This window comes from Saimiri boliviensis, chromosome 14 (assembly GCF_048565385.1).
Source record: "Saimiri boliviensis isolate mSaiBol1 chromosome 14, mSaiBol1.pri, whole genome shotgun sequence".
Taxonomy (NCBI): domain Eukaryota; kingdom Metazoa; phylum Chordata; class Mammalia; order Primates; family Cebidae; genus Saimiri; species Saimiri boliviensis.
Window position 1 is genome coordinate 81994072 of NC_133462.1, and position 23519 is coordinate 82017590.

Here is a 23519-nt window from a genome sequence, read left to right on the forward strand (position 1 = left end):
ATGCTCCAGAATTTCTGATTCCGTAGTCTGGGGTGGGCCAATAATTGACATTTCTATGAATTCTCAGGGGATGGAGATGCTGCCATTCCAGGCCACACACTTAGAGAACCGCTGATCTGCTACGGATCAGTCGGTTTACTCACGGGCAAGCTGCGGATAATGGAGCCCGATGCATGTATTTAGGTGAAGTGGGGGAAAGAGCACATTTGGCATGACATATTTAGTGATTTCGTGCCTATGGCTGTGCATTTTGTGTTTTGATGATTGTTTCTACGATAGTGTCTATTATTGATGCTAATGAAGAAGTTTCTGGAAGCTTAGGAAACAGCAGACGGCTAGCTTGCTGGTTCATCTGCAGGGAACCTTAAGTTGTCGGGCCCTGGAGTCTCTTTCTGTGGAGCCCTCCTGGACAAATCATTTGCCAAAATGAGAAGGACTGCATGTGTTTTGATTTAAAATATGTATTTATTATGTTTTAGCTTTATTTTACAAGCTAGCTGAAATGACTTTTACAGTAAAATAATACTACAGTGTGTGTACTTATACCTTTATTTAGGGACATGTGAAGAGCCAAAACTTTCCCCCGATGGATTAGAACACAGAAAACCAAAGCAACTAAAATTGCCCGGTCAGACCTACATTGATCTACCCCTTGGGAAAGATGTTCAGAGAGAGAATCCTGCAGAAGCTGAGAGCTGGGAGGAAGGCGCCTCTGCGAATGCTGCCACTGTCTCCACTGAGCTGACACCTGCAAATAGTCTGAGCAGATCCCCCCAGAGAAAGAAAACAGAGTCAGCTCTGTACGGGTGCACTGTCCTCCTGGCATCGGTGGCTCTGGGACTGGATCTCAGAGAGCTTCATAAAGCACAGGCTGCTGAAGAACCGTTGCCCAAGGAAGAGAAGAAGAAACGAGAGGGAATATTCCAGCGGGCTTCCAAGTTCCACAGAAGTGCCAGTCCTCCCACAAGGCTACCGTCCGCTGGTGGGGAGGCCAGCAGCCCACCTTCCCAGCCACTGCCAAGTGCTCTGAGCATCCTCTCCATGCCTTCTCTCTCCACGAAGTGCCTGCTGCAGATGGACGGTGAAGATCCACTGGCGGGCAGTACGCCTGTCACTTGTGACTCTGAGATGCTGACTCCAGATTTTTGTCCCACTGCTCCAGGAAGTGGTTGTGAGCCAGCCCTCATGCCAAGACTTGGCACTGAGCATAGTGTATCAAGAAACCTGCCCCTTTCCTTCCTAGAGCAGACGTGTGGGAATGTACCTTACCGTGCTTCTTCAAAAGATAGACCATCACATCACAGACGGACCATGTCTGACGGGAATCCGACCCCAAGTAGGTTGCATTAATTAGGTAAAAGTATAAAACACTGCTGTAGAAATTAGTATGTGAAACAGTATGGATTTATGATTTTATCTTTTCCTGGTGATGACATTTAATAATTTGTTTTTACAAATTATGTAGACTGTTCACATAGATGTTTGAATCTTACCCTTCTCTTATTTGATTTTAATTTAACTATGACTTGGATTCTGGGAAAAGTGTAATTGAATTTCAGTAACCAAAACCTATAATAGCATAACAAAGCAGAAAGAACGCGTGGAGAATAACCACCCAACCCCCTTGGGTGGTTACAGAGAAGACAGGCCAGCTGTCCCAGTTAGAACCACAGATGAGTGGGAGGGCTAGAACTGAAACTGGCCTCACCTCCCTGCGGTCCTTGTCATTGTCTGTTGGGACTGCATGTAGCAGGTGTATCCGCTTGCTAGGGCTGCCATAACAGAGTACAACAGACTGGGGGATGTTCAGCAGCAACTCACTGTCCAACAGTTCCGGAGGCTGGAACTCACATCAGGGTGTCTGCAGGGTTGGTTTCTTCTGAGCTCAGCCTGGCTTCTTGACTTCTAGATGGCTGTCTTCTCCCATGTTCTCACACGGTCTTCTCTCTGAGTGCATCTGTGTCCTAATCTCTTCTTAGGACATCAGTCACATTGGATTAGGGCCCGCCCTAATGACCTCATTTGAGCTTAATCACCTCCATGCAGACCCTATCTCCACAGTCACATTCTGAGGAACTGAGAGTTAGGGCTTCTGCTTATGAATTTTGGGAGGACACAGTTCACCCCATGACAGCAAGTATTACCCTTTGATGTATGTTATACCACACAGTTCCGTGAGGTGTATGTCTGGATATGGAAATTCTGAAAGAAAAAAAATCAAAATTTTAAATAGTTTTTTTTAGTCTATTCAACAAGAGGGGCTTGGGCAGAAGGCAACCAGTGGTATTTCCACAGCACTTTACAGATGATAAAGTACTTGGACATAAATTGTCTCTTTGTTTTTACGGCAACTCTATTATATACTAGAGAATTTGAACTTACAGAAAATTAATGTTATTCAAGATCACACAGTTAGGAAGTAGTGGTGCCAGAATTTAAACCCGGGATCTTTCTGCTGTATCACAGTGTCTCACTCCTCCTGCACAGCTTTTCTAGAAAGTTAATGTTATTCAAGATCACATAGGAAGTCGTGGTGTCAGAATTGGAACCCAGGATCTTTCTGCTGTATCACAGTGTCTCACTCCTCCTCACAGTGGTGTTTTTTCCACTCCTAAAATTCAGCGAATATTGATGTGACTGGATCATGCTATTGTGTGCTAGAGCGTACTCAGCTTTGAGATTTCTGGGGTTATGTGGCACTTTAATTCTGAGATTTGAGGAGATAATATGGCTACTTTGGAAGAATGGGGGATTTTGAGTCTAGGACAAAGGTTCACGTAGTTGCAGCATTTGGTAAGTTTGTGATGCTGGGAAAATTATGTAGACTGCTTTCTTGTTCGAATGTCTTAAAAGGCATTATAGTGTCATGATTAATAGTACAGAAGCTCTCTGGGCTCAGATCTCTGCTCTGTCACTTACATGCTGAGAAAATTTGGGCAAATTACTTAAACAATTTGTTCCTTAGTTTCCTCATCTGTAAAATGGGGCAATAATAATATACCTATATAATACTATACTTACCTAATCTCTACAATTAAGGGATTGTGGTCAAAGTCAAATGGCATACTAAGTGCTTTGCAGAGCTTGAGTATTATTTATTTTGTATCTGAACATAATTACGATAACTTTATACACTGTCATGAATATTAAGTGGCATAATGGATAAAAAATGCTTTTGAATTTTAAAATGGTATGCTAGCATTGGTTATAAAACTATATTAAAACAAACTGCTTTCATCATTTTTATCTTTTCCTTTACTTGTTTTTAAATATTATATCTGGATATGATATTTTCCATCTTATTGCTTATTGCCTTTAGATAAATTGGTTTATTATCTTTTTGTAGGTCAGTAAGTATTGGTAATTTATAATTGCACAAGAAGAATTCCTAGCGCAGTAATACCACACGAAAACATGTTTTTCTCTTACGTATAAGCCAATAATTATTTGCAAAAGTGGTAATGTGAGTCGGTTCTTCAGTACACTTAAGAAAAGAGGTAACATGTAAAAGTCTAACCACTTTCCCATTTTCATCAGTTTTGTCAAATCATAATCTACAATGAAATTTAATCATGTTGACTGTCATTTTTAAACCTCTTAAATTTATTCCAGTCTAGTCCATATTGAAAGCTACCCTTATGCTATCATTGTAATGATTCGTAATGATTGTTGGCCTAAGCACTATGAGGATTATTTAGCTGCGTTTGCAAATACAATTTCCATAGGTTGAAGTACTCTTTGCAAACTTGCAGGACTTTAGCCAGGGGTGGTGGCACATGCCTGTGGTCCCTGCTACTCTGGAGGCTGAGGCAGAGTTCCTTGGTCCTTAAGGCCAAGAGTTCGGATCCCTGTGAATGCATGTTTTTTTGTTGAAGCTCATTTTAAAGCTATCACCTTGTTGAATTGCCATCATAATTGTTTTTCTTGATATTGATAGTTTTATAGTTTTAGAACTCATTTTCTTTCCTTCTTTCTTTTCTTTTCTTTTTTTTTTTTTTTTTTTGAGATGGAGTTTCGCTCTTGTTACCCAGGCTGGAGTGCAATGGCGCGATCTTGGCTCACTGCAACCTCCGCCTCCTGGGTTCAGGCAATTCTCCTGCCTCAGCCTCCCGAGTAACTGGGATTACAGGCACGCGCCACCATGTCCAGCTAATTTTTTTTGTATTTTTAGTAGAGATGGGGTTTCACCATGTTGACCAGGATGGTCTCGATCTCTTGACCTGGTGATCCACCCGCCTCGGCCTCCCAAAGTGCTGAGATTACAGGCTTGAGCCACCGCGCCCGGCCTAGAACTCATTTTCTTTCTAACTGCATCCTGTCTTGGCTTTCTCCATCAGCTGGTGCCGCTGTTACCTCAGCCACTGGAGCCTCTGCACTGCCACCCTGCCCCTCACCTGCTCCTCACAGTCACTTGCAAAGGGAGGTCTCACCCAGGAAGCACAGTACTGCTCACATCGTGCCTCAGCCTCACCCAGCCTCCCTGAGAAGCCACTCAGGTCTGCCTCAGGCTCACCCACAGACAGCGGTGTCTCAGCGGGCACAGCCTGCTTGTGTAGTGGGTTGCCCGGATCCACATCCCACCCAATTCCTTGGTGCCAAGGAAAGAACTAAATCCCATATGACTTCATTACTGGATGCTGATGTGGAAGGTCAGAGCAGGGACTACACTGTGCCTCTGTGCAGAATGAGGAGCAAAACTAGCCGGCCATCTATCTATGAACTGGAGAAAGAATTCCTGTCTTAAATTAAGTGCCTTACTGTTACGTAAGCATTTTTTAAAAGGTGAACAAATAAACACAATGTATCTACCTTTGAACTGTTTTATGCTGCTGTGTTTTCAAAAGCTGTGGCCCTGTTACTAAATTAGTAAGGTGTATCTAACTTCTCAAAAATGTAGATGATTGCTCTCAGCCGTGTCTATTGTGCTTTCCACTGGATTCTTTTCTTATAACTTGGAATACATAAAAGTGTAAAACAAGAGATGTGCACCAATGAAAACTGTGCTGGATAGAATTGCCTTCAGCACAGTGTGAATGTTTTTGTTCTCATTTATGTCTCTGCCTATTTGTACATAACAGAAATTGCAATGTGCTTCACCATTTTTGGTTTTTTCTTTTTTTCTTTTTCCTTTCTTTCCTTTCCTTGTCTTGTTTCTCTCTCTCTCTCTCTCTCTCTCTCTCTGTCTCTCTCTGTCTCTCTCTGTCTCTCTCTCTCTCTCTGTCTCTCTCTCTCTTTTCGTTTCTTTTCTTAATTATTATTTGTGTAACAAAAAAGCCAAGAAAGAGCTTGAGTTTCTCGGCAAGAATAATGTGATACTAGTAAGTAAAGGTTTTTTAAAGCCTGATGACTAGAATAGATGTAGAGTCCTGGTTAAACTACCTAACCCTGGCTGTGGTGATAATGCATAAATGTGTCCAGCTCTCACTTAAATTATGCAATGATATTTTTCTCTGAGAAAATTATACTGAATGTAACTTATAAAAGCTTTACTGAATGTGAGTTGTAAACATTTTATTCATTAGAACTCCAAAATAGATGTTCAAAAATCAGTCATTGACGTTTGGCTAAGACCACATGGTACACCCCTGAGCAAGGCTAATCTTTAGGTTTTTTCCTATAGAAAATATTCTTCCTTCATCAGTAGCCATTTATTTGATATTCAGAAGTGGAAAACTTTTTCATTCTCCAGTAAGACTTTAAAAAATTGTTACAGATGCCTAGCTTTTCACAGATATCATGTATTGTAAACAGTCATGTGTTTTAATTTTATTTTTCTCTATTTACATAATTACCCTAATAATCTCAAAGACACTGACAACTCAAGGAACAGCAGCACAGTACTGTTAGAATTTAAGTACGTTGTTACTTTTACATTTCATTTAGTTGTGGATGAATGTTAGACACCTGTTGAAATAAGCCTATATGGTGGAAATGACAGCTATATCAAGAATTGTTTTCAGAAATGGGTCTTTGAATAGCAGATCGGGATTTAAATGATAAAATTATTTATGAATCACTTTTGTGGTCATACATATATGATACAACCTGACTGGCTGGAGCTATTGGTATAGAAATGGCTACCTATCAACCATTGAGCTTGGTAAATATGCCTGGGTTTCTTATATTCAATATGTTGTGTTTCCCTTCTGTCTCTAGAATATGGCTCTTCAGAAGACAGATAATAGGTATTTAAGTTTTTCCATACAATGAAACACTAAATTAAAAACATTGCTTGATGTTTCATTTGAAATTGTACCTTGCTTAAGATTTACTGAGTAACTGAAATGTCCACAATTTAAAATAAATTCAATCATGTGTGATAAAATATCTCACCTATAATAGAAGAAAAGGCAAATCATATTATTTGGCAATTTTGCAGCATTGTGGTCACCTAACAGTTACATCCAGCAGATGAGAAACCATGAAAGGATTGCATGAACATGGCGAGTTTTGCCCTAAGGAAAACAGCCTTGCATCCCGGATTCTTACAGGAAAGTCTCAGGTACTTATTACATTTTTCTTGTATTATCATCCATCTATGATTCAGCTTCACTGTTGAGTGGTTATTGAATTACATAGTAGAGATTTGGTTTCCCCCAAAATCTTATCACATTTGAAACTATGGTTGGTTGCTTTGTAGTCATTTTGGAGCATGTAGCTTCCAGCTTAATGCTAGAGGAAATATATAACTAAAAAGATCAATACATGAAAGATAAGGATAAAAACTATGTTCTCAGTTTTGCTTCTACCAAAACATCCCCTACGTGTATGTGTGTGTGTTTGCATGTGTGTGGGTGTGTGTGCATGCATGTTAGTGCATATGTGTATGCATGTGTGTATTGGGGAGTGTGTGTGATCTGGGTGTTCATTTACCTCTGTTCTTACTCCCCTTTAGCTTTAGTCATCTACCTTATGATGAATTTCAAAATGAAGCTATATTAAAGTAATTGCAATAGAAGAATTCAGTCTCACATGCTACTGCAGAGAGTTAACTTTTGCTGCAATCTATTGTACGTTTGTGATTTTCTGGGTTAGTTAACTTAGCAGAATCTGGTTATTTATTTTTGTGTAGGCTTAATGTTCACTGAAAGATAAATTGAGCCAATTACTGTAAGTCAAAAATTAAGGTGCTCCCACTGCAGAGATTTAAGGCATGGGCCTAATGTGCTGTATTATGAAGCCTTATGACTGAAAAATATGTTTACATATGTTGTCTATTTTTTTAATAAACTTTTATAGCTGGTCTATTTGCTCAGTAGCTTTGATCCTCTCCTGATTATTGTGACTATAGTTTGTAATGGTTTATTTTGTATTCAATAAGGAAAAGTATGTTAATAAAGTGTGTTTAATAAGCCAGGTATTAACCTGCTAAATTTATTAGAAGGTTCAGGCTTGGCCTCCACACAGCCACCTGAGATGACAGGGTTTTAGCACAGCTCTCTCTAACTGTCTCTTTCCCTGATCTCTCTGATAAGCTGTCTGCTTCATTTGACATGACACCCAGTAATTGCTGGATGATTGCTCTATTATTTTTGCTTATGCCCTGGGGCATACATTGCTCCACAGTCTATTCCAATTAATTTCAGGCAGGGGTGGCTTTGGGGCCCGTCTTTAAGGCTTGTTCTGACCCAGGAGGGCTCCTGCTAGCTCTCTCTTTTTACAATTCTCTCCAATAAACTCCATGGTCTATGGTTTGGCTTGTTGCTCTCAGTGAACAGCACGGTTTTTGAGAGTGTTCTGAGGCTTCCACTTTACCACACTTTTACATAAAATCAGTTCCTTTGGTGACATCTTTCGAGGCTGCAGTGAGCTGTAATCATGCCACTGTACTCCAGTCTGGGCAACAGATCAAGACTCTGTCTCAAGAAAAACAGAAAGAAAGAAGAAAGGAAAAAAGAAGGGAGGGAGGGAGGGAGGAGGAAGAAAAAAAGGAGGGAGGAAGGGAGAGAACAGGAGAAAGAAAGAAAAAGAAAGAAAAGAAAGGATGAGGAAGAGGAGGGAAGAAAGGAAGGAAGGACAGAGGGAAGGGAGGGAGGGAGAAAGAGAGAAATTGGCTCACGTGCTTGTGGATCCTGGCAAGTCTGAATTTTGCAGGGCGGGGCAGTAGGCTGCAGATCCAGAGGAGTTGATGCTGCAGCTGGAGTCCAAAATCAGTCTGGAGGTGAGAGATCCAAGATCAACAAGATCAGGGTGCCTGCAGGGCTGCTTTCTCCCGAGGCCTTTCTCCCTGTCTTGTGTTGTGTCCCCATACGGTCTCCCCTCCGTATGTATCTGCATCTGCATTTCCTCTTATGAGGCAATTAAGGTAAAATGAAATCATATCAGCCCACCCATATGACCTCATTTTCCCTTAACCACTTCTGTAAAGGCCTTATCTTTCAATACAGTCCCATTCTGAGGTGCTGGGGGTTAGGACTTCGATGCATAAATTTGAGGGGGACACAACTTAGTCCAAAAAAAAAAAAAAAAAAAAAAAAAAAAACTCAGCCCACAACAGAGTGCCATGTTTAGCATGACAGTGATCTGTCAGGTAGATCTGAGAAGGGAAAACTGGAGCCACCGAGGAAAACGTTTTTTAAATCAGCTTTTCTGGCAAGAATAAAGAGGAGAGGGGGTACGTGAGAGGAACGGTTCTACCTCCAAAACAGCACAATTGCCTGTGGAAAGCAAAGAACAAGATGTTCATGAGGGCAGAACGCTGCGTCTGCTGGGAGACTGGGCCACCCACAGGAAAGGAAACGAGGGAAGACAGGTGCTGGGCTTTGGGCGGGCAACATCTGCAGTTCCGAAGGCTGGGAAAAGTCGGGAGGCATCCAGCGAGCAGGCGGAGCTGGAATCGGAGACGGCCATTGGAGCCGGAGAGAGATTCTGGAGTCATCGGAATGTTGGTGATAATTGAAGATGTTAAGTAGCTCCGGGAAGGAATGTAAAAAGAAAAATGCTGAAAAAAGCTCTTTTGGAAAGAGTCAGAAGAGCCAGAGGAGATTCAAAGAGGAAGGACAACTTACGGGTAACAAAGACCCAGAAACTAGAAAGCAGTGAAGATCAAATCAAACTTCTCCATTACTTTTCTTAATTCATAACAAAACTTTTAGGCTAGTATTATCTAAGAATAATACCACTCCCTGTGGCTAATCAGCACTTATGTCCCTGCTAAGTGGAAGTGGGAAGAGAAGCTGGGTGTGCATCAGACTTATTAAAAGCAGCAGCCCTGTCGAGTTCCACCTACCTATGAAATCCCAAGGGGGCAATGTCAATCCAGAAATAAAACACCACGACTTAGATCATGTGAACACTCCTTATTTTTCCTCCTTTCTGTTCTTTCTTTCTTTTTTTTTTTTTTTAAGTGTAAAGAGAGAGCATACTGCACACACCATATTTAAAAGTTCCCCAACCCCCAAACTATAGGTCAGGGAATCAATATTATATTTGATCATCATTTGACCTCAGACGTAGTGATTAATTTTCCAGGTCTCAGTGGCCACCTCACCCCATGCTGCTGCCTACAGATGGCTGCAGGGTCTCAGTCAGCAATGCCATGTCCTTCCTCATGTTGATTTAGCCTGGCACTAGTTGCTTAGTAGCAAGAGATACTGCTATGTCACATCTATAGAGACAGCCAAAATCTAGACTACTGACGAGGACCCAGGAGGTACAATTGTGTCACTTTAGTGCCAAAAAGCCAGAACGTATTCTGATGTACCCTCTCCAAAAAGTTTTAATGTCTTCTATTAAGAAATGTTTTCTACAGAAAATACAAATCTAAATGTCTTGCCTAAGTCTATGGTAAAATGTTGTTTATTTGAAAACAAGATTCTGTCACAAGACCAAAGGTTTTTTACTTACATTTGATCGCGTGAACCACAGTGACCCGTGGTTGTGTAAAAACTGAAAAAAATGTGTATGCTTAACAAATATTGAATTTTTCAAATAGCCAAGTCTTTTTCTCTGAAACAGGTCGGTATTTATAGAGGGACAAACATGAATCAAATCCGTGAATTCGGTAATAATTGTTCCTCCCATCTCTTGTTCACCAACGTGTTTGCAAACATTGAAGACTCCTGTTGGAATCCTGAGTGGAGTTTCTGTTGTCTTCTTTCTGCTCGCTAGAGGGCACTCTAGCCATATTACTTCAGTGGGTTATTTGAATCGAAGAAAAGAGCCTAAGAGCAGTGGATGTGATTTAAGAAGATATTGGAAGGACCAGGGGAGCAAAAGAACTGGTTTTTCAGTGTTAGTTACACAGAAACAACAACATCTGTTTCAAGTATGGAAGGAGTTTCCCAGCTTGGTCAGATCGCCAAATTCAGCCCAGGTGGAATTGAACCCAAATGTTTCAAAAACTAGGTGACTCATCACTCTCAGACACAGGCTGAAAGCGGACTTCCCTCCTGCACTCAACAACACATCTAAAAGGGTACCTGCTTAAGAAATGTCCTCTAATAGTCGTTTAATAGATGAAAACTGCTCACAGGCCGTGCCTTATACTGGACCCTGGGAGCACGCAGCACACACTCACAACATGCTATATGCTTAGGAGCAAGAGATACTCCTACATTACATCTATAGAGATAGCCCCAAACTGGACTACTGACAAGGACCCAGGAGGTACAATTTTATCACTCTGGATATCACACACACATACACACCACACAAACACACAAAAGACACACATAATGCATAATATCCATAACAATATACATTACACACACTTACGCACACACCATGAAAACACAAGAATACATACAATGCACACTTACACATAACACATACTCATAACACACAAACACAAACTCAGTCTTAATACACTTACATGTACAATGTACACTTAAACATACACAACATACCTATACTTAATAACACACTTATACACACCCAGTATACACAACACATACAAACTTATATACATACACTCACACACACACCCCAGCGTCAAGATTATTTACCTTACCAAAATGATTCACCTTCAAAGGAGGATAGCACTTAAAATGACAGAGGGAGGAGAAGGGACTCCTTAGACAAGTCTCCTTCACCTCTGGTCATCATCTTCTGCTTACAGAATATAGAAATTTTTCTCACTAAGAGAAGAGTAACAAAATTAAAGAATACATTAGTATTTTACGTAGTTTAAAGACGTCAATCTCTCTTGTGCTGCAAATGTATTTTGTGCTGCAAAATATATGTGAGATAATGGCAGAAATCTCATTCAATTTGCTTTTCTCACACCGCCGCATTTACGATTCTCTTTGTTGCTTTTAATTATTACAAATCATCCTTAAATGTTCTGGCCCGGTGCAGTTCCTTTCTTTCTCAAGGTTTTTTTTGTTTTTTTTTTTTTTTGTTTTTCCAGATGGAGTCTAGCTCTGTCTCCAGGCTGGGGTACAGTGGTGCAATCTGAGCTCACTGCAACCTCTGCCTCCTGGGTTCAAGCAATTCTCCTGCCTCAGACTCCCAAGTAGCTGGGGCTACAGGTGCGTACCACCACGCCCAGCTAATTTTTGTATTTTTGGTAGAGACGGTGTTTCGCCATGTTGGCCAGGATGGTCTCGATCTCTTGACCTCATGATCTGCCCACCTCGGCCTCCCAAGGTGTTGGGATTATAGGAATGAGCCACTGCACCTGGACGGCCCTGAAGGTTCTTCTTAAAGCATGTCCAATGTTATAATAAGGCCTGTTACATTTGGTGTCCAAGGATGTGTGAGTCGGTGGTACCACTGTTTTTCATCTCGACACCCCATGTCTTACTGATCCAGGTCTGACAGTGTGTCAGTTATTTTGATTCCGTTATGTGTCATGCAGAATTTCATAATTATTAAGAGTAAAGCAAAACAATACATCTCTTCTTTTAAGGTAAAGACAGGTATTGGCTTTGTACATGGTAATTATGCCTGGGGATACTCACTTTCCTGGGACCAATATGACATATTAAAGGTCTATGACCACACACTCCCTCCAGAATTAACAACAACCAAAAAAAAACATTGAGAGGAGATGAGGTTATATAAACCACTTTTTAAATCTGACATTTTCTCCACAAATCTCACTATCCACTGAAATGGACTGAAATAACACTACTGCTGTGTTCTACATGATAATTATGAAAGAAATAAATCTAAATTGATAAAATATGGATAACACAGAAAAGCACAAAATAATGTGAAACCATATCACCTAGAGACAAACACTGTTAACATTTTCACATTTTGGTCTACCTTTTTCCATTTTCTTTCTCTGTGTATACAGTTATAAGAATGGGTGTTTCAAGGCAAAGCATACTGTTCTTGTTTTTCATGCAGCCGTCTACGGGGAACATTTCCACTGTCAATCAACATTTTCCTACAACAAGAGTTTTCATGGCTGTGTGGTACATTCTCTTACGGTTGTATTGTAATTTGGTATTTATCACCATTATATAAAACAGTCCGGTAAGCATTTTTTTTTTCAGCTTCTTAGAATTGTTGAGTCCAGATCTAAATCAGGTTGCCTGGACTCAAATTTTCACAATGGTATGATCTTACTAACGTGGTGTCCTTGGGTGAGTTTCATAAACTCCAAAGCCTCATTTTCTTAAGATGATATAACAATAATAGTACCTATCTTATACAGTTGAAGTGGGGATTATATGAGAAAATCCATGCCTGGCAAATCCAGTCCAGCTGAATATCAACAGGATCATACCTATTTAAGTGGGATCACTTGAATCAAGTGGGATTTATCCTAGGATTGCAACGTTAGCTTAACATTCAAAAATCGATGACTATATTTCACTGAACAGAAGATTTTTTAAACACACCTAATACGATCACCTCAACAGGTGCATAAAAAGACTTGATGAAGTTCAGCACTTCTTCTTTCTTTTTTTTTGGGACGTGGTCTCGTCCTGTCGCCCAGGCTGGAGTGCAATGGCTTGATCTCAGCTCACTGCAACCTCCGCCTCCCGGGTTCAAGCAATTTCCCTCAGCCTCCCAAGTAGCAGGAATTATAGGCACCGACCACCACACCTGGCTAATTTTTGTGTTTTTAGTAGAAACCAGGTTTCACCATCTTGGACAGGCTGGTCTTGAACTCTTGACCTCGTGATCCACCCACCTTGGCCTCCCAAAGTGCTGGGATTACAGGTGTGAGCCACTGTGCCCGGCCAGCACTTCTTAATAATCAAAACTCTAAGCAAGTTACGAAAAGAAGAGAACTACTTCAACCTGATAGTGGGAATCCATACAAAATCTACAGCTCGTATCACAGTTAATAGTGAAAGACTGAATCCACGAGTCTAAGATCAGCAATAAGAAGACAAAGATGTTCATTCTGGTCACTTGTCCAGGAGGTTTAAATTGGGCAATTTGACGAAGAAAGGAAGCAGGCTACATAACTACTGGGAAAAAAGAAATAAAACTGCCTGCATGGACATAACATAAACTGAGAGAAAAAAAGCCAGGCAGTACCTGCTGTATTTAGACCTCAAGAAGAGAAGTAGCGGGTCATTTGAGTTGCCTGGGGCCAGAGGTGGTGTGGGGTTTGACTGGGAAGTGGCATAAAGTGATAGACATGCTCTATATTTGTATTTTGGGTGGGATTATATAGGTTTATATATTTGCCAAGATCCATTGAGCTCTATGTTTAAAATATATGCATTTCATTGAATGTAAATTGTATTTCTGTCAATATCCTCCATTCAGGAACACACGTGCAGTTGAAAAAGTTAGGTTTATTGCTCATTGTAGCAAGGGAGAACCCACCCCCTAGGGAACTGTGGGGTGTCTCTGAAAGAGGTGGTTAGAAAGGGCATACAGGATTTCGTTTTGCATTAGGTGGTTTAGGGGAGTGTTTAAGGAAGCAGGGGCTTTGCCCCGGAGTGTATAGTATCAGGTAGCTGGAGGAATTCTATTTTTGTGGCCTGAACAGAACACATGCTTTGCATGTGTTCAAACATGATTATGGAATTGTCTGGTTTATGTCTTGATCTATCCCAGCCACAGAGTAGCCTTGTCTGATGTTGATGTCAGGCTTAACTAAGGCTTACCTTTGAGTGCATGTCTACTCAGCAGCGACACTAAGACCTGGCGGTGAGTAACAGGCCAGCTCACAGAATCAGAGACTGCTTTTCTGCTTCTTATCGCAGCAAAGTGGTTTTAAAACTTCACTATGAAACAGGCAGACCTTCGAAGCTTCCTGAGAATGTAACCTAAAGCCATATGCTAAACTCCTGATGCTTACTCTGTAGACAAGGTCCTGTGCACTGTACAGATGCACCTGCGGTATTTACTGCTCTAACATCAGATTCCAAATTTCTGCTGCTATTTACCAGCTACTAGCTCAAGTTGCCCAGTAATGATGAATATTTCTCTTTCATTGGTGTACACATTGTAAAATTTCATGCTTTGTCTAGCTTTCGTCTATCATAACTCTTAGTGGTCTTTTAATATCAAAACATATTTAATTTAGTGACTCTGTCTTGAGGGGAAAAATTGTTTTCTGGAATGCAGTTTATATTCTCATAAGAGAGAGATCTTTAAAAATCTTTAACAGTTAAAAATCTTTAACAGTTAATGTAGCCACGGAGTTTCCTGCTGAATAACTAAATGTGTAACACAAGAGCCTGTAGCTATATCTGTGATGTCATTCTTTCGATATTCTACCACATTGTGTTCTATGTAGCTTCCTTTTGGCTAATTCCAAGAATTCTTATTCTTTAGATGAAATATTTAAATGCGGTTTGTTGTCATTCATGAGGTGGAATGACACATTTTCTTTACAAGGAAATCAGGGTCTTGAATGTTTTGTTCCCTTGGTGATTGAAAATTTGTTTCAGAAATTTCCTACTGCTTAAAAAAAAAAAAAAGTGTTCAAAAGTCTATGTTGGTTGGGTGCAGCGGCTCATGCCTGTAATCCTAGCACTTTGGGAGGCTGAGGCAGCAAATCACCTGAGGTCAGGAGTTCGAGACCAGCCTGGCCAATGTGGTAAAACCCCATCTTTACTAAAAATAAAAAAAATTAGTTGGGTGTGGTGGCCCATGCCTGTAATCCCAGCTACTCAGGAGACTGAGGCAGGAGAATCGCTTGAACTCAGGAGGCGGAAGTAAAATGATACAGCCACTGTGGAAAATAACCCAGCAGTTTTTAAAAGCATGAAATATGCAGCCATGACTTAGCTATTACACTCCTGGATATTTATTCCAGAAAAATTAAAACTCATGTTCATGTAAAAACCTATACATGGTTGTTTATAGGAGCTTTATTAATAATAGTCAAAACCTGGAGGCCGGGTACAGTGGCTCATGCTTGTAAGCCCAGCACTTTGGGAAGCCAAGGCAGGCAGATTGTCTGAGGTCAGGAATTCAAGAGCACCCTGGCCAACATGGTGAAACCTTGTCTCTCATTTGCTACTTGGGAGGCTGAGGCAGGAGAATCACTTGAACCCAGGAGGCAGAGGTTGCAGTGAGCTGAAATCGTGCCACTGCACTTCAGCCTGGGTGACAGAGTGAGACTCTGTCTCAAAAAAAAAAAAAAAAAAAAAAAGAAAGAAAGAAAAAAGAACAGAAAACGAAGGCTTTGATTATGTCAGAACAATGATCATGCTAGTTTTCAGACAATTTAATTTTGAACTTAAAAAATTTATAATCATTATTGTCTATGGCCATCACCTACACGATTAAAACAATTTTTAAAAGCCTTCATCTCGGGCCAGGTGCAGTGGTTTATATCTGCAATCCCAGCACTTTAGGAGGCCGAAGCGGGAGGATCACCTGAGCTCAGGAATTCGAGACCAGCCCTGGCCAACATGGTGAAACCCCATCTCTACTGAAAACACAGAAATGAGCCAGGCCTGATGACGGGTTCACCGTGTTGGCCAGCTACTTGGGAGGCTGAGGCAGGAGCCTGGAAGGTGGAGATTATAGTGATCTGAGATTGTGCCACTGCACTCCAGCCTGGGTGATTGGCTTCTAGTCCTTCGCTTTTCCAACCAGTCTTGCAATCACCTGCTTCCTGCCCTAAGTCTCTTTCTACTTGAAACACCTGGGATGGCTTCTTTGTCCCTTTCTTAATCCTGACTGATACAGAGATACTTGATTTAAATTACATTGAAAGGTTAAACGTTAATACCTCTTTTAAAGATTATGTGTCATACATTGTTAAAAGAGAATCTAAATTTGTTGGAATTAATCTCATTCCATTTGCTTTTACAAACTAACAATTTACTTACAAATAAATTAAATCTTTTTCTATAATTTACTTTAACTAAGTGGTTCATTATAAAATTAAGGTCTCTAGGAATGCCTCTCTTTGCAAAGTCTGAGAGTTTTAAATCAGTGTCCTCACATGGAGGGAATGACTGAAATTACACCCCAGAAGATATCTGGAGATGTTTTTGGTTGTCAAGCTTGGCGTGAAGATGCTGTGATAATCTCATGGGTGGTAGCCGGGGATGTTGATAAACATCATACAAAGCACAGGACAGCTCCTCACAATGAAGGATTCTCAGGCCCAGAATGTCAATAGCACCAAGGCTGAAAAACCATGATTTAAACAGTGCCTTTCTGTAATCTCACACTTACTGATTCTAAGCTTGGACCCCTCCACTGGTCTTTACTACATTAACCCAAACTACTCATTTCCTTCTTGTTTTATATCTGATAAATTTCACCACTTCGGCTCCTCTAATTCCCAGAAAGTTCTGCTGCTTATCAGTTTATCCACCGGGTATGTCATGGTCCATCACTACATGTTTCTTCTAAAATGCTAATTAGATCTGGGCAGCTGCCAGGATAATCCACATAGATGAGACAGAACAGGAATTTATTTATTTGTGTGCACAGGGTCACAACATTTCAGGATTGGAAGGAATCTTAGAGGGCATGGTGGCTCACGCCTGTAATCCAAGCACTTTGGAGGCCAAGGCAGGTGGATTACCTGAGGTTGGGGATTCAAGACCAGCCTGACCAACATGGTGAAACCCCGTCTTTATTTAAAAAAAAAAGAGAGAGAGAGAGAGAGAGAGAGAGAGAGAATGTCTCAACTCACATGCTCATATTAGATATGAGAAAATTCAAACCCAGAGAGGCAATTAACTCCTTCAGAGCTATCTATTTCTAGGCTGCGAAAATTCTGTCTAATAGCATTCAAAAGACTTGTAAAAGCTCCCACCTGATTCCAGGATAGTATGTTCCTGAACTGAAGACTTAATCAAAGATAGAAAAAGGTATTTTCCCAATGCCAATCCTGCCCTTCTGGTCATTTAACCTCCAATATATCTTAACTCTGGATTAATTTGACTTTGAGGACTCTTTGGGCTAGACCAGGCGTCCCCAAACTTTTTACACAGGGGGCCAGTTCACTGTCCCTCAGACCATTGGAGGGCCGCCACATACTGTGCTCCTCTCACTGACCACCAATGAAAGAGGTGCCCCTTCCTGAAGTGCGGCGGTGGGCCAGATAAATGGCCTCAGGGGGCCACATGCAGCCCGCAGGCCGTAGTTTGGGGGACGGCTGGGCTAGACACACATCAGGACAAAATGAGAGAAGGCCAGTGGCTTAAAATGTCCAATTCAGAACTTGCCAGCTCTTCTCCCAAGAGAAGCTGTAAGAAACCCAGGACTAAGCTCTGAATTTTTTATCTTGCCCAAATTCCTATCTAAGCAGTCTGGGAGTCATGCCCTACAAATCATAAATTTTCATCCGATGGGTTTTACTTAACCCTATATATCGTGACTCACTTTCCAACCTGACTGTATCATAACATTATGAGATAAGGAATAAATTCAAAATATTTTACCCAAAAAACATGTTTATTTGTCATATTTTGAAATGGCCCTGCAGAGGTGTTCTTTGTGGGGGAAAATTTGCAGCCAAATCCTGGCTTCAAGTGATCCTCCTGCCTTGGCCTCCCAAAGCACTGGATTACAAGCGTGAGCCACCACACCTGGCCTGTTTTATGTGTGTTTTCACTTCCCGACTTTCCATTTTTGTCTCAGAGAACCTGAAAACCAACATTGGCTTAATATCTTTGTTCCCACAAGAAAGAAGCTAATAAATAAGTCTCGTTTAAGGATTTAAAGCTAAGTCAAGCTTTAAATGGTAGTGGCCTTGCTGGGCGTGGTGGCTCACACCTGTAATCCCAGCACTTTGGGAGGCTGAGGCAGGTGAATCATTTGCAATCAGGAATTCAAGACAAGCCTGGCCAGCATGGTGAAAACCCATCTCTACTCAAAATACAACAATTAGCTGGGCGGTAATGGCAGGCACCTGTAATCCCAGCTACTTGGGAGGCTGTGGCACGAGAACTGCTTGAGCCCAGGAGGCGGAGGTTGCAGTGAACTGAGATCGTGCCACTGTACTTCAGTCCGGGCAACAGAGTGAGACACTGTCTTAAAAAAATGGTAGTGGTCCTAAAAGTAAACTTTACACCCTTTTCCATTCACACACAGGTCCCTTGATGTGTGATCTCAGAGATGAAGATTGTGGACAAAGGCAACTCTAACCCTCTAACTCTTCTCTCCCTCCTCTTTCTTTGTAAAGCGGCTAAACCCTTCTCACTGCTCTGGTAACTCAACATAGAAACTGAGTTTTCCAAAACCAAGAGTTTTAGATGTGGTCTGTAGACGTCGCTATTGGGCTCTTCTCTGCTTAAACGCAAGGTTTCCTGTGCTGCTTTGAAACAGAGTTCTGGAAGGAATGCAGCCTTTGGCCTCAAGGGTAAGAGCTCTGATGAATGCTTGCTTTGGGAATATTCTTCTCTGGAGGCTGGCGTGAGCTTGTGATGAAGGCAGGAATTAGATTTCTTTCAGTCCATGCTTCTTTAATTTAAAATAATCTTGGTCCCTGGTGAACTCTCTGGCCTCTCGCCGTCTGGGGCTGGAGGAATTCCTGTGCAGCTCTCCTAACGTGGAAGACCATCTCCTGCCTCTCGGCTTTTGCTTCTGCTGTTCTCTCCGTGGGCACCCCTCCTTCCCTTTCCCCTGGATGACTCTTGATTGTCTTTTAGCACCAGTGCTCAAAATATGGTGCACACATCAGCTGCTGGCCAGGACCCTTTGTTAGCGGTTTACAAGATGATCTCGTTTCAGAACCTAAGTAAACTAAATCTCAAAGCAGACTGTTCAGTTCAGTTCATTCTCTTTTTTAGTGAGACTCCCTTGATGAAGGAAGCGGTGTACTGATTTACATTTTGACACAAGCCCTTGTCACAGCCTGGCACTTTCGGTGAGTCTGCCTTCGTACAGGGCTAAGACGCTCTCCTCTGGGAAACCTTGCTCAGCCCTCCGTGTTCACCTCCTCTCTCCCTCCACCTCTCCACCTTGACTGTGTGTGTACCCTCATCAAAACACCTGGCACACGGCGTTGGTGACTGCTTTCCCCAATGAGTTTATAAGCATCTTTACATCATGCATCAATTAGCTGCTGAATGGGTGAACGAATACATTTTCATATTGTAAATTCTGAAAATCTGTTTAGTATAGGGTAAGAATGTTTCATGTTTTATGCAGTTTTGAATGTTGATTGCACTGTCTTCCTAAAGTGTTAAATCTGGACTCAGGTTTCCAAGATAGAATAGAGGTAGTTCCTTAGATCAATAACCCTTTCCACAGATACCATACAGAAGCTGGAAGGTTAAATCACATTCGCTTGAAAAGGAGACACCTACTTATTACTACCATTTTAAATTGTAAATACGGTAGAACAAGGTTTCCAGGAGGCTGGCTCTCTTATCCAAGCTGTTGGCTCTCTCTCGTCTCTCTGCCTAGCTCAGCAATTCTTCCCTCAGGGCTGTGAAAAGTCAAGTAGGAACAGAGGTTTTAGCCTCCCTTAATGTTTCCAGAACATTCCTGGTTTCTTACTAAAGCCTGGATTTCCTTAAAAAAAATCTGGAGTTTTGGGGGAGGTAGCAGAGACTTGCCAGAAGCTGTCATTTCAAGAGTGTTTGCTTTTCCCATTTTTTGCTTTCCTTGCTCGTGATAAGCCCAAGTTTCAGAATGGTAACATATCCAGCACCCACTCCGTCAAAGCAGTATCTCCCCACCAAAAAAAGATGGGTGAAAGAACGTGAAAACTCCCCAAGAGAAAAACACCCATGGCTATGAAGAGGTCTTGATTCATCACATTCTTCAGCCTCCGCCTCTTCATGCAAATCTACGGGCTCATTTCTTCCACGCGGTGTATATTCATCCTAATACTGTGTGTGTGTTCAAATGCATGTACAAGAATGCTTTAGATAAGCAGGTACAAAATTTGTTTTAGTATTAACACTCCCTATCCCTGACCCTGATTCACTGCTAAGCATTTTAAAGCTAAAATAATCAGAAAGCCTTGAGATGGTTGGCCTAGCATGTTAGGTGCTGCCTGGGTGGCGTTTCGCTCTGCATTACATGACTAATTCAATACATTTAATTTTTTAGTCCAGGTTCCTCAGAGGAAACTCATTTTCCTTTAGAATCAGCCTTCCAGCCAGGAGGATACTGGATTCACATCAAAAATATTACTCAGCTGTTGGCAGCCTTTGAACTATTGCCAGAGGAGACTTTCATTAGCAACAATTATACAAATCTGACATTTACAAAGGGATTCAAAGATGCATAAAGTAGTTCCATTTCTATGACTTCACCAGATTCTTGAAAATAGCATACATTTTCATCATTTTAAGAATGAAGAATTTTAAGAGTCTCAGAGATTTCAGGTATTTTGCCCCAGATCTCACAGACAGTAAGTCACCAATCCGGATTTAATGACACACGTGCTGACTCTGGTTCCAGTGTCTTCCTCCCATGCCTTTCGCCTAGTGAAAGGCCACGAGAGGCAGCCTCCAGAAAGCCTCTGTGAGCCAATGAGGAGCAAATGCCATGCTCATGACACATGGCCTCAACCTGTCCTTTCTTCCCCAGTCAGCCAGGGTGGATTGAGAGAAACTAGTTCCCCCGGGCTGCAAGGGCAGGGGCTGATAAATGGCACTGCCCTGGGCCTGGTGGCCCTTGACATGCACCTGCTTGTCCAGAGCCTAACCAGCTCTGCGAGGATAGGCCAGAGCACCTGCACTAGCCAAGGCCAAGTCCACAGCAGCTCTGTCTGCGCAGCCTTCCTTTTCTTCCAACGACAAGGATAACAAAATGTGACAAAGAGTTACTTCCAATTGTCACTTGTCTTTAGTGTACAGGATGAGTTTAAGGATTTGGGGATGAGACTGGGAGTAGCAGAAACTTAATCACATTTTTTTTTTGAGATGGAGTCTCACTCTGTCACCCAGGATGGAGTGCAGTGGCACCATCTTGGCTCCGTGCAGCCTCGACCCCCTAGGCTCAGGTGATTCTCCAGCCTCAGCCTCCTGAGTAGCTGGGACAACAGTTACATGCCACCATGCCTGGCTCATTGTTTGTATTTTTAGTAGAGATAGGGTTTTGCTATGTTACCCAGGCCAGTGTTGAACTCCTGGACTCAAGCAATCTGCTCGCCTTGGCCTCCCAGAGTACTGGGATTACAGGCATGAGCCACTGCATCTGGCCTGAATCACAGTTTTGAAGAATTCTGTGGCTACTATTAAAAAGACTGGGGAAGAAAGGACAGGTTGAAGTCATCTGTCATGAGCATGGCATTTGCTCCTCATATTAAAAACTCAAAGCACAACAGATGCTGGTGAGGCCGCAGAGGAAAGGGAACACTTATACACTGATGCCGGGAATATACAATAGTTCAGCCGCTGTGGAGAGCAGCGTGGAGAGTTCTCAAAGGATTCACAACTACACATGGTGAAACCCCATATCTACTAAAAATACCAAAAAAATTAGCTGGGTGTGATGGCACACGCCTGTAGTCCTGGCTACACAGGAGGCTGAGGCAGAAGAATTGCTTGAACCCGGGAGGCGGAGGTTGCAGCGAGCTGAGGTCATGCCACTGTACTCCAACCTGGGCAAGAGAGCAAGACTCCATCTCAAAAAAAACAAAAAAGAATTCAGAACTACAATTCAACCCAGTAATGCCATTACTGGATATATATTCAAAGGAAAATAAATTGTTCTGCCAAAAAGACACAACCACTCAGATATTCACGGCAGCATTATTTACAATAGCAAAGACATAGAGTCCGCCACAAAGCCCATCAGTGGTGGAGTGGATAAAGAAAATGCGGTATATATAAACCATGGAATACGACGCAGCCATAAAAAGGAATAAAATCATGTCCTCTGCAGCAACCTGGATGCAACTGGAGGCCATTATGCTAAGCAAATTAACCAGGAACAGAAAACCAAATCTACCTCATGATCTCACTTATAAGTGGGAGATAAACATTGAATAGACCTGGAAATTAAATGGCAATAATAGTCACTGGGTACTGCTTGAGAGGAGAGAGCGGGAGGCATGTAAGCAGTTGAAAACTATTGGGTACTGTTATGCTCACTACCTGGGGGATGGGACCATTCATACACCAAGCCTCAGTGACACACATTTTACCCATGTAACAAATCTGCACATGTACCCCTGGAATCTAAATTATAAGTAGAAGAAGAAAAAAAATTCCATGCTTTCATTTAGAAACAATATGTCTTTGTTACAATTTCCTAACGAGCTCAGGATTAGCAGCTGAAATTTTTTTAGAATTAAATACACAGAGCCTGAGTTGTCCATTAACCTTGCCAGTTGGAGGTAATTATTTCACTGGAGCTGTAACACAGCTGGAAAATATCACATCTTTCACATGGAGAAAAAAGAGTCTGGAAAAAGTCTACTGAAAATTTTGTCTGATCTCACAGAATTTGCTTGTGACGGTTTTGGAGAAAAGGAAACATAATTACAATTAACATCTGAAAATCACTTATCTTTATGCTTGCCCAAACTCTGCGGATTTCTGTCTGAAGCTCTGGAAACTAAATGGTTTTTAAATAATACATTGCTGAAAATGGATTAGGATCAAAGCTTTCATTTCCCCTTTGTGTTTTGATTGATCAGATTCCCAACTGCTACAAGACTTCAAAATTAGTTTTAGACATGGGCTGGACCAGGCCTTTTCCCTCCCTCTAGGGCAACCTAGGCAAGTGCAGAACTCTGCCATCCCTCCTTTAGTCTCAGGGAGAGTTCGATTACAGAGTCTGCAGGAAACGGGGACCAAAATCAAAATCAAAAACAAAAACAGGTGGAAGTGGAAAAGAATTTAATTCTACGAAGATTTCAGCTACTAATAGTGAGCTTGGTAGAAAATTCTAACAAAGAGATAGTTTATAAATCAAAGTGTTAAAGTAGGTAGTTAGGCAGACATTTGCAAGACACCCCCCCCTACCCCCGCAGGAATGTCAGGCAACCAGCAAGAGATGGTCAGCTGGTTGTAAACTATCTCTCTGAAATGATCATTGGTTGCAGCCAGCTCCAGGGGAAGACGCTTTCCCAATAGATAGAAAAGACCTCAAGCTGGTGATCAGCAGCTTCTTGATAATATCTCAAGAGTTGAGCAAGGAGACCCATGCGTGCTCACTAGGAGGCAAAACTGTGGATGTGTGACCTTCCTCTGGGGGCGTTCCACCAGTAAAGAAAAATCACCCCT

General features: G+C 41.7%; 1 protein-coding gene and 1 long non-coding RNA gene across 5 annotated transcripts in view; both read left to right on the forward strand.

The window, feature by feature from the left end:
* MAP3K21 (mitogen-activated protein kinase kinase kinase 21) overlaps positions 1–7865 on the forward strand; it is a 62059-nt gene extending 54194 nt beyond the window's left edge. For 2 of the 4 annotated variants that reach the window (XM_010351534.3, XM_003940801.4), the window contains exons 9-10: positions 557–1336; positions 4338–6243. In XM_010351534.3, the coding sequence (XP_010349836.3) occupies positions 557–1336; positions 4338–4744 (1187 nt within the window). In that variant the 3' untranslated portion in view covers positions 4745–6243. Of the gene's footprint in view, positions 1–556; positions 1337–3346; positions 3498–4337; positions 6244–6379 lie in introns of those variants that run through there. The other 2 variants (XR_746554.3, XM_074385332.1) reach the window with 2 other exon arrangements.
* A 10583-nt stretch (positions 7866–18448) lies between these two features.
* Positions 18449–23519, forward strand: part of LOC141581200 (uncharacterized) — a 117304-nt gene continuing 112233 nt past the window's right edge. Inside the window, exons 1-2 of the long non-coding RNA XR_012513726.1 lie at positions 18449–18691; positions 19122–19198. This is a non-coding gene — a long non-coding RNA (uncharacterized LOC141581200). The remainder of the gene's footprint in view (positions 18692–19121; positions 19199–23519) is intronic.